Source organism: Oryctolagus cuniculus, chromosome 8 (genome assembly GCF_964237555.1).
Source record: "Oryctolagus cuniculus chromosome 8, mOryCun1.1, whole genome shotgun sequence".
Classification (NCBI taxonomy): Eukaryota; Metazoa; Chordata; class Mammalia; order Lagomorpha; family Leporidae; genus Oryctolagus; species Oryctolagus cuniculus.
The window spans coordinates 90,321,521-90,333,223 of NC_091439.1; the positions used below are offsets into that span (position 1 = coordinate 90,321,521).

At 39.9% G+C, this 11,703-nt stretch overlaps 1 protein-coding gene across 5 annotated transcripts in view; it reads left to right on the plus strand.

The window, feature by feature from the left end:
* Positions 1 to 10,926, plus strand: part of CDKL2 (cyclin dependent kinase like 2) — a 56,082-nt gene extending 45,156 nt beyond the window's left edge. For 4 of the 5 annotated variants that reach the window (XM_070079458.1, XM_051819253.2, XM_070079459.1 and 1 more), the window contains 4 exons: positions 1,647 to 1,770; positions 1,988 to 2,094; positions 7,341 to 7,431; positions 8,895 to 10,926. In XM_070079458.1, the coding sequence (XP_069935559.1) occupies positions 1,647 to 1,770; positions 1,988 to 2,094; positions 7,341 to 7,406 (297 nt within the window). In that variant the 3' untranslated portion in view covers positions 7,407 to 7,431; positions 8,895 to 10,926. 5 annotated transcript variants of the gene reach the window in all.
* The last annotated feature ends 777 nt before the right edge of the window (positions 10,927 to 11,703 follow it).

Here is an 11,703-nt window from a genome sequence, read left to right on the forward strand (position 1 = left end):
TAAGCAGAAAATTTAAAGGAAGGACTTAAAAGCCCATTATAAGAACCTTGAAGAATTTTTTGCAGATTTGTGTAATTCATAAAATAGTACACTTGGGGCATCAGGAAGCCTTAGTGGTTTAATGTTGTCATTATATATGTTTTTATTGTATGTGTCTCATTATACATGCATATTTGTGATTTCCTCATATCCATGTGAATTTCTTTTAACAAATCACGTATTCTCTCTATATATCACTTCTTTTGAAAATGTAAAGAATAGGGTTTCTTTGGTTCTCAGATGAGAAAGATGGAAAGAGTATCAAATTCATAAAGGTGCAAAATTGTGCTTCTGCTATTTCTCACTTTATTTTTCTGACTCTATGATCTATGAAGTAATAGTTCTAAGGAAGATTAGGAGAATAATTGAAGTTGTATTCTTTACTTAACAAAGTGTATTCCCAGGAAGCTGGTGTCAGTGCTGCCTGGACAAAGACAGATACAGAAAATGAGTAATAAGATTTTACTGGGAAAATGAAAAAAACAAGCTAGGAGGAGAGGTGCTGGTACACATGGAGATAAATGGTTCACAATTAGCATAGACAGCAGCAACTGTCTGCTGAAAAGGCCAGGAAGTGTCTTGAGACCTGGCCTCTGTGGCCTGAAGTTACCAGGGCACTGATGCCCGGCATTAGCTTCTCACTTCTCACTTCTCACTGCTTCTCAGGACTAACACTGGAGATGGGGAAAACTTAAAGCCACAGAGTTATCCACTTGTTAGCAATTTTAACAAATTCAGTGGGTGAAATTGTTTTCTATGTCATAAGCATCCTTCCAAGTTTTTATTTATTTATTTGAAAGACAGAGTTACAGAGAGGCAGAGGCAGGGAGACAGAGAGAGAGGTCTTCCATTCACTGGTTCACTCCCCAGATGGCCACAATGACAATGGCCGGAGCTGCACCAATCCAAAGCCAGGAGCCAGGAGCTTTTTAGGGTCTCCCACACGGGTGCAGGAACTCAAGGACTTGGGCCTTCTTCAGTTGCACTGCCAGGCCATAGCAGAGAGTTGGATCAGAAGTAGAGCAGCCGGGACTCAAACTAGCACCCATATTGGAAGCCAGCACTGCAGGTGGCAGCTTTATCCACTATGCCGCAGCCCCCAAGTTTTATTTTATATTCATTTATTTATTTATTTTTTGACAGGCAGAGTGGACAGTGAGAGAGAGAGAGACAGAGAGAAAGGTCTTCCTTTGCCGTTGGTTCACCCTCCAATGGCCACCGCGGCTGGCGCGCTGCCGCCGGCGCACCGCGCTGATCCGATGGCAGGAGCCGGGTACTTCTCCTGGTCTCCCATGGGGTGCAGGGCCCAAGTACTTGGGCCATCCTCCACTGCACTCCCTGGCGGCAGCAGAGAGCTGGCCTGGAAGAGGGGCAACAGGGACAGAATCCGGTGCCCCAACCGGGACTAGAACCTGGTGTGCCGGCGCCGCAAGGTGGAGGATTAGCCTAGTGAGCCGCGGCGCCGGCCCAAGTTTTATTTTTTAATGACTATCCTAGCCCTTTCAGTTGCACAAGTTTTAGGATATGAACGTAGTAGTAACAAAAGAGGGAGAGCCTTGCTTATATTGAAGCTAATTTATTTGTGTTAACCATTCTGATGATATTAGGTCTCCAGTGAAAAGAACCTCCTTCAGGCAAACAAGAAAAGAGGGGAGTACTCCAAGACAGATGTCCGTTTGCCTGAACTAAACTATAATCATCTCCCTGAACTAAGAACCTTGGAAGGCATCCGTATGTTCACAATGTTTTTACTTTTTTCATCCATTTGGTTTACATTAGTTACAACGTATGGTAAATAAACTAGCAATATTAAAAATTCACAATAACTTTATATATTTAACTATGTAATTATATAGGCAAAATAAGTAACATACTGAAAGACATATAGAATGTGAAAAACTAACAAAATATATATTTTTCCCCACTGTTTATGGTTGTTTTTATCTAGCTCGAAATTCTAGGCTCATAAGAAAGGAGAACAAAATTCTTTTAGAATCTCGAATTCCTTCTCTGGCTGCCATTGACCTGCACACACCCAACATTGCAGTACATCAGGTACAGAAATTCTCTTTATAGGTTGGGTAGCACTTGTGTGTTTCTCATATTTACTATTTTTGTATTTTAGAATTTTCCTTTAAGCACTAGACAGGATTTTTTTTTTTCTGATGGGATCTATAAAACTTAACTTGTTAAGATTTGGTTTATGGTTCCTTATACTTGGTATCTTATTCCATTTATATTTACATAAACATTCACCAATGTAGAATAATCCATTTTTATAGGTGGGACGTGTGTATGTGTCTGTGTGTAGACTAGTGGTCTTCATGGAACCATGTGTTCATGAAACCATGTGTTTTCTGGTAATATATAGTATTTCACTGCATTAACCACAAAATTACAACCTAACTTTCCAAGAGTAAAACTGTAATTGTGTTTATTCTTTCAAAATGAATTGTCTATTTGACATTTTTTCCAAGACAATCCACTCCATCCATGTTAAAAGTTTGTTATTCCACTTAGCTATCTTTTTCTATAGTTTCTTTTTTTTTTTTTAAAGATTTATTTATTTATTTGAAAGTCAGAGTTACACAGAGAGAAGGAGAGGCAGAAAGAGAGAGGTCTTCCACCCGATGGTTCACTCCCCAACTGGCAGCAATGGCCGGAGCTGTGCATCACAATCTGAAACCAGGAGCCAGGAGCTTCTTCCGGGTCTCCCACTTGGGTGCAGGGGCCCAAGACTTGGGCCATCTTCCACTGCTTTTCCAGGCCACAGCAGAGAGCTGGATGGGAAGTGGAACAGCCAGATCTCGAACCGGCGTCCATATGGAATGCCGGCGCTTCAGGCCAGGGCTTTAACCTGCTGTGCCACAGCCCCAACCCCTCTGTAATTTCTTTTAACTCTTCAGAACATGTGTATTCCTGCTACTCTTATATCAACAATGGCCACATCACTGATTTTTCATTAAGAAAATTGGAAAACTTTTAAATTTCCTGAGTCAGCCATATCTTGCTATAAATGTTGAGTACGGATCATTATACTTTCTTTTTACTTCTTCAGTGGGATTTCTCACCTTTGCTGAAAGTGGACGATTTTTGTTTTGAGACTTATTTCCCCTTTCTTGTCATGAAAGCATTTCCCTTGCATTGGATTGTACCTGTATGCTGCCTCCTCACCATGTGGATGCTTTTCCAACTGTTACTCTGCCATGGTCCTAGAGAGCTCTCCACAAACAAGGGTAGTTGCCTAGAGATGCTGGGCCAAAGATTCATCGCCACTGTTGCTTTGCCTTATCTCTTGCTGCCAACTTCTTTAGCAACATTTAATGAAAACGGAACAAACTTCTATTGTGTGTAGATTCATCACTGTCGCAGATTCCACACTTAGGTTCTACAGAGCCTCAGTAAATTTCTTGTGTACTTCTACAATTAGATTTCGTGTTGCTTTTAAAGGTGTTGAATTGTGTGCTTGCTTGTTATCAGTAAGTATTGTTCAGAACACTTTTCGGAGCTAACAGAACCCAGTCCAGTTTCATGCAGTGGAAGAAAGGCTTTGCCTGCCTCCATACTTTCTCAAGGTTTTTATTCGCTGTTCTACACCTTTTATATTTATAAACTGGTTTTGAATTCATTATCCTCAATTAATTTGTTCAATTTCCAGTTGTATTTAAAATATAAGAAAGGAGCAAATAGTGTAACAAATTACATAAATCAGCACCAAAATAACTCGAGTTTGTAGGTGGAAAATCTGTATGGGAAGAGAAAAAAAAATGGAAGACTAAAAGTAGAAGTCCTTTTGGTAGGAACTGTGACTTGCCTCATACTCTTGCTTCCTGGTATTCGTTAATCCATTGCTTCAGTACATAAAGCATACATTTTCACATTTATAAGGTCTATTATATGCCTCTGGAACAATCAGCAAGATAGATTTGTATTATTTAAATATTGCAAGACCCATAGACTCTGTCTCCAGTCTCTCACCCTCTATACACTTATACATGTTATATATTCATACGCATTCAAAGTTAAACATTTAAGAAATATTCAGAGATGTTCTCTCCATCAGTGGTGTTTTCTAGACACATTAGGTAACAATAAATATATTTCAGAGCACCACTAAATAAAACAACAAAAGTAGTGTTTGTTTGTTTAGAATTGGTGTAATCACTGGATCTACTAAAAACTAAGGTGGTGCCAAGCAGATGGAAGGAAGAGAAAGGATTATTTACAGATAGGATGACTTGATGATTAGAGCAGGGGTTCCTTTTTTTTTTTTTGACAGGCAGAGTGGACAGTGAGAGAGAGAGACAGAGAGAAAGGTCTTCCTTTTGCCGTTGGGTCACCCTCCAATGGCCGCCGTGGCTGGTGCACTGCGGCAGGCGCATCGCGCTAATCCGAAGCCGGGAGTCAGGTGCTTCTCCTGGTCTCCCACGTGGGTGCAGGGCCCAAGAACTTGGACCATCCTCCACTGCACTCCCGGGCCACAGCAGAGAGCTGGCCTGGAAGAGGGGCAACCGGGACAGAATCCGGCGCCCCGACTGGGACTAGAACCTGGTTTACTGGTGCCACAGGCGGAGGATAAGCCCATTGAGCCACGGTGTCGGCCAAAGAGCAGGGGTTCTTAATCTTGGTGGCAGAATGAATGACCTAGGGAGATTTTAGAAGTATAGCTGTCTGAGCCCCACCTCCCGACAGTCTGACTTGTTTGGAGTATGACCAGGAGGCTGCAATTTTTTCTTTGGTAATATGTTTTAAATTTTGAAGCAAATTGAAACTTCCAGAAACATTGGAAGAAGAATATCCCCACACCATTAGAGAATAAGTTGCCAGTGTGATTTCCCATCAACCCTGAATGCTTTAGTGTGTATCTCCTGTAATCCAGGACAATCTCTTACATAACACAGATCAGAAATTTATACTGCTGCTAGTCCTCAAACCCTGCTCAGTGTGGCCAATTATCCTAATATCATCCTCTACATTAAAAGGGTACAGTTTGGCCGGCGCCGCGGCTCAATAGGCTAATTCTCCGCCTGTGGCGCTGGCACTCCGGGTTCTAGTCCCGGTTGGGGCGCTGGATTCTGTCCTGGTTGCCCCTCTTCCAGTCCAGCTCTCTGCTATGGCCCGGGAGTACAGCGGAGGATGTTCCAAGTCCTTGGGCCCTGCACCCGCATGGGAGACCAGGAGGAGCACCTGGCTCCTGCCTTCGGATCAACGTGGTGCGCTGGCTGCAGCGGCCACTGGGGGATGAACCAACAGAAAAGGAAGACCTTTCTCTCTGTCTCTCTCTCTCACTGTCCACTCTGCCTGTCAAAAAAAAAAAAAAAAAAAAAAAAAAAAAGAAAGGGTACAGTTTGGAACCACATGTTGCATTTAGTTGTCATGTCTTTTTAATCTCATTTGGTCAGGAATAATTCTTCAATATTCCTTGTTTTTCACAACTATAACATGCTAAGGATGTTCCTTGCTTTGGGTGTGTCTGATGTTTCCTCAAGACTAAACAGAGTCTGATCATGTATCTGGTGGGAAAAGCACAGAATGGTCCCATGTTCTTTTTTTCTTTTTAAAGATTTATTTTATAATTTTAAAGGCAGAGTTACAGAGAGAGGAATAGGGGAGAGAGACAGAGAGATAAACCTTCCATCTTCCATTTGCTGGTTCACTCCCTAAATGGTCGCAACAGCCAGCGCTGGACCCGACTGGAGCCAGGAGCCAGGAGCATCTTCCAGGTCTCCCACGTGGGTGCAAGGGCAAAAGCACTTGGCCCATCCTCTGATGCTTTCCCAGGCACATTAGCAGGGAGCTGGATTGGAAGTGGAGCATCTGAGACTCAAACCAGAACCATATGGGATGCAGGTGTTACAGGTGTGGCTTTACCTGTTACACCACAACACAGGCCCCCCATGTTCCTTTCATTGCATCTTTTCTGCTGGCGCAGGATTTCAGATGTTCACTTTGATCACTTGTGGTGATGTCTGACAGGCTTCTCATTATGAAGTTTCTTCTTTTCCCTTTATAATTAATAAGAATTTCATGAGGGGAGTACTTTGACACTATGTAAATGTATTATTTGTCATTAAATTTAGCATTTATTATTTATACCATTCTAGACTGATAGACTCCTATATTGTTCAGTGCATTATAATTAGTAACAATCTGTAACTCTCATAGAGTAAAATTCACTATTTTTGGTGTATGTTTAGATAAATACATGGAGTCTTGTTACCATTATCACGTTCAAGAAATATTGCAGGTTCATCCCTTCCCCCCACATTCTCTCCTTTTGTGATCAAGCTCTCTGCTCTCCTTAATCCCTGGTGACTACTCTTAGGTTCTGTCTCTGTATAGGTTGCTTTTCGCAGAATTTCATATTTGTGGAATGAAACCATATACTTTATGTAGTTTTGAATTGCTCTTCTTTGACTTACGTTGCATCAGAGCTTCAGCCATATTACTGCATTTATCCATAGTGTGTTCCTTCTTATTGCTGAGTAACATTCCCTTTTATGAATTTATCCATTTCCCAGCCTAAGTATGTTTGGTCATTTACAGTTTTGGACAATGAAAAATGAAGTGTGATGATCTTTTGTATATACTAAAATGGTTTTGTGTGTGTGAATATAGATTTTTGCATTTAGTTTGCTGAAATTTCTGCTGAAATCTTTTGCCCATTTTCAATGGATTGTTGGATTTCATGTATTTGTAAGCATTTTCATTTTCATTTTATGTGAAAGGCAGAGGGAGTGAGAGAGTGATTTTTTTTAAAGATTTATTTATTTGCAAGGTAGAGTTAGAGAGGGAGAAACATACATACACACACACACACAGAGGAGCCTAGACCTTCATCAGGGTCTCCACATGGGTGCAGGGGCCCAAGAACTTGGACCATCCTCCACTGCCTTCCAGGGTCATCAGCATGGAACTAGATTGGAAGTGGAGTGGTGGGGACCCGAATTAGCGCCCATATGTGATGCTGGCACCACAGGTGGAAGCATAACCTACTATGCCACAACACTGGCCCCTGGAATTAATCTCTTAACGTGCACACAGCATTTTGAACATCTGTGACATCAAAAAGATGGATTATAATGGGCCATGGAAATGCAAAAGTGTCATTTAACATAAGTATAAACTAAGAAGTAAAAAAATAACCCTTCTTAGCCTGTCCTATTCCATGCAAGTAAGCAACCTGAGCTAGGAATAGTTAATTCTAAACATCTGATATTTGAATAATTGGATTTGGACTTTTTGGGGACTGGTGTTTTGCAGTTACTAAGAACCCATGATGCTGTATTGCTAATTCATAGGTGTCAGGATCTCCCCTGTCAGATGGTTCAGAGGCCGATTCGCCTTGGATGGAGCACCAGCACTGAAGATCACTTGGTGGTTCTGATCTGGGTAGGTCTGATTTCTCATACTAAAGCTGGGTAACCTCTCATGGGAAGTGTTTTGTGGCTTGCTGAACAAATTTTTCCCTTGAAACATTTCTTTGGTGATTCATTCCATGAGAACTCCTGATAGAGAAAGAATTGTGCCACTTACAAAACTAGAAGTAGCCTTTGTCTGTGAGATGAAATGCCTTTCCATAGAGCTTACATCTCTTGCACTAATACCTTGTATTTTATTAGCTATAGTAGTGTGAATTTAGGGGAACAAGTGTTCAAGAAGGGTATGTACTTGTCTCCCTTATCAGTCAGTTGCCCTATGAGCTTATGAAGCAAGATAGATTGATTACTCGACAATCTTTTTCCTAATAAAAAGGAATCATTGCTATTCTAAATGATTGCCTTGCTTTTAAATATAACATTTATTTATTTATTTGAAAGGCATAGTTATAGAGAAAGGAGGAGAGACAAAGATCTTCCAACTGCTGGTTCACTCCCCAGATAGTTAAAATAGCCAGGTCTGAGCCAGGCTGAAGCCAGCAGCCAGGAGCTTCCCAAATGGGTAGCAGAAGCCCAAATACTTGAACCATCTGCTCCTGCTTTTCCCAGGCCATTAACAGGGAGCTGAATAGGAAGTGGAACAATAGGGATTCGAACTGATGCCAATATGGGATGCTGGCATTGCAGGCAGCAGCTTAACCCACTGTGCCACAGTGCCAACCCCTAAATACAACATTTTAGACCCAAAACACCCCAAACAGAACTAAAAAGGAGAAAGAAAAATGAGATCTTTTGAATGATAATAAAAGTGAGATATTTTAACTCAATCTGGATCTCCCACATTGGTGGTAGGAACCCACCTACTTTGGCTGTCATCCACCCCCCCCCCCCCAGTGCATTATTAAGAAGCTGGATCAGAAACACAGAGTAGCTGAGACTCAAACTAGGCACCCCAGTATGGGATGTGGGCATCCCAAGCCACAACTTAACCCGCTGTGCCTTGGCACCCACCCCCACAAAGCAGTTTTAAAATCTGTGACATTAAAGGTGAATTTACTGTGCTGTCATCAAAAGTAAATTTAATCCCTCATTTTGTAGGCCCTCTCAAGGCTTAGGGGAGAGGTATTTGTAATTCATTCATTTGAATTAGTTCATGTGAACTAGGAACAACTAATTCATACAAACTGTGTAAACTTCAGGGATTTTTTTTCAGGATTTTTTTTAAACTTCAGGCCCTACAGGACTTAGATCTGTTTTGTCAAAAATAGTCAGTTTGCATAAAAGGAGATAGTGTGTTATCATTATAGTTTTTATTGGTAATTATCCTAAAGATTGTCTTTAAAATCTTAGTTTTGATACATATGATCTACGGTTTTCTTAGACTCCATAGTACCTACCAAAATTTGAGAAAACAAGTGAGGTTTCTAGATAGAGTATATGTAAAATATTTGGCAATATATCCGTCTGTCCTTTTAGATGCTGCTGTAGCTCTTGGGATGGCACCCTCTCCCAACAAAGCTGCTGATATCCTAGGAGGGGAGATGAGCGCTTTTGAGGGTTTGCCTCTGAACTGCCTGTGTTTTCTAAGAAAGGCTTTGCAGAAGAAGGAACGACAAAGACTTGGAGATGTTTCAAAAGAAGATTGAACAAGTACTCATCCCCACTGTTATCCCATCACCTTTCAAGTCCACTGATGCTATTTCAAGATGTATCTAGAAAGAGGGGTGATGTGATTCTTGTTACATGAATGTGTATTTGCTGTTAGAAAACTGTGTATTTAAAGTTATGTAAGATTAAAAGTGAGTGAGAAAAGAAGAGAGATATTACAAAATGTCATGCATTGAACTTTGTGTTATCTGTATAAATGTAAGCATTTATGTGGGAGTGGGCTTGATGGGGGGTGGTAAGAAAACTGGGATCAGTAAGAGAAACTGTTTCCTTTACCCTAACTTAACTCCAAAAATATACTTTAAAAAATCTCACTTATTTTTAGGCAGAAAGAGATGTAGGTAACTGCCATCCATGGAAAGATGAATATCTTTTAGTTTCTGTGATTACTGCTGATGTTTGGTCAGTGTATTGTGACCTCTGTACTGGTATAAGAACTACTATAATGCAAATCTGGCAGTGAAACCTTTTATTTCTAATGATTTAGTGCAAGTCTGACATTGAGAGTCCTCTGTATTTTAAGATTCTGGTGCTAAATGTTCCTGTGTGGAAGAACATAATTGGCAGAAAAGTGGAGGAGGAGGGGTTTGTTCTGAAAAAAAAAGAAGTATACACACAAGATAGGAGATGGGAAACGGGATGGCCTGTGGATCAGGATGGACTACTTTTCTCTGGGCAGTTGCTGTTGGACCACTCAGCCAAGGAGGCTTTGGGAAGGGAGTGTCCTTTGGATTCCACTCTTACCCATTGATAGTTTGAGAGAGACTAGCAAAGGAGTTCCTGTCCGTTTGTTCCTTAAACATTTAGGCCTTCCCAAAAGCTTTTCACCAGAGTGAAAAGTCATTTATCTGCATTCCAAACATCTTTTCTAATGCGAGGGTCCACAAATTTTTAGATAGGGGTTAAAACAATTTGGCCCCAGATTCTTGATTTCTGAGTTTTCAGCTATGCTCTGCATTTGTCGTTTTAGAGAATAGTTGTTAAGGGAACCAGAATTTGTGTGAGTTTTTTGCCTTAACTGATTAATAGTGAATTGTTTTTTCCAAAGGCTATCGACTATAACTTAGCCCATGGATTTAACTAAAACTTTGTTCTATTACTCTTAGGAGCCTAAAACGGAAATTCTGACCTTAGATGTTTGACCCTCGAAAGCATAGGACATCCATAGGAGGCAAATAAGTAGTTCTGATATCCAAGTGCATAGGTGGTGTTTAAATTAAAAATTGGTCTTCATTTAAAAACTCTATTTTAGCCTCTGACCAGGTGTTTGACTAGATTAGTATGCCTAACATGCTGGGAAAAAATAGTATATTGGCATTAATATGCTTCATATTAAAATACTATTATTTTTACTTTGAGAAATATTGCCAGTAAACTCTACAGCATGGAAAGCAGGCAATACTTAAAGCCAAATGGCACTCCAGCTTATGTCCAGTGCTATTTTTATGTGAAAATACTAGCTCAATGCCTGAGGATCTAGGATCAGTTACCATCTGATTTTATACTTGCTTTTGGTATCTATGTCTATTAAAACAACTTGGAAATTTTAGAATTAAGGAACAAAAAATTATTTACTGTACGTCCATTTTGAGAGTTGAAGATCATATCTGATTAGAACCTTGGCAGAATTAATAGAAAATAAAATTTTGAAAATTGGGGCTGTAGATAGTGAACAAAATTCATCCTTTTTCCAGCTTAAGGTTGTTTAATTTCTCTGTACCAGGATATGATTTAGTCACATGCTAATGAAATATGTATGTTGTAGTGGGAGACAATGGGCTTGCTGTGTGTAAATATATATATGTTTTAAAATTAATAAATATGATCTTACTAAGCTCCATAGATGGTTTTAATTTAGATTTATTTAATTAAGCAACTTTAAATAATATAAAAATAAATAAATATATGGTATTTAACAAATAGTTTTGAAATAATCTGTTAATTATTTTTTTGGTGGGTGGAGACTTTGGAACAAGGGTAAGTTAGTTTTCCTGTACAGCTATTGATACTAGCAGCATGGTGATAAAATAACATGTCTTATAGAGACTGCCTGATAAAAGTTATGACAGACACAGGCTTAGGACGTGGTTCCCTTGATTGAGAATCCCTTGCTTGGTTAGAATGTACGGCACCCCATTGAAATGGGAACATAAAAATATATTTTCTTATGTGGCTCTCACTTTTGGTTCTTTATCTAGATTGTGCTACAATATAAGGCTGGATTTGTTCTAAGCTATGGGTCAGACTGAGCTGAAATGTGATTGACTTGTTTTCCAAGCCCTCGTCCATATAACGAAACCACTGGCAGGGAAAGAGATGTATGCTCGTAAGATTCAAGCTGGTCTTAATGAATAGGACTAAATGGATTTTTATTTACTGTTCTGTGTTAAGTGTTTTGACATTAGAAAGAGACCCTTAACACTCTGCTATGTGAATAAAATGTTATGTTCTCACATGGCTTTCTAAAGGGTCTTATTTTTTCTCTTGATAGTTTTAGACATGAAACAACTTGAAAATATAATTAACATGCAGCTTACCTACTTCTTAACTTGCCCTTCTGAGAAGTACGTTACCACAGATGTCGACATCATCACTCGTAAGTAACTTGTGATTTAGA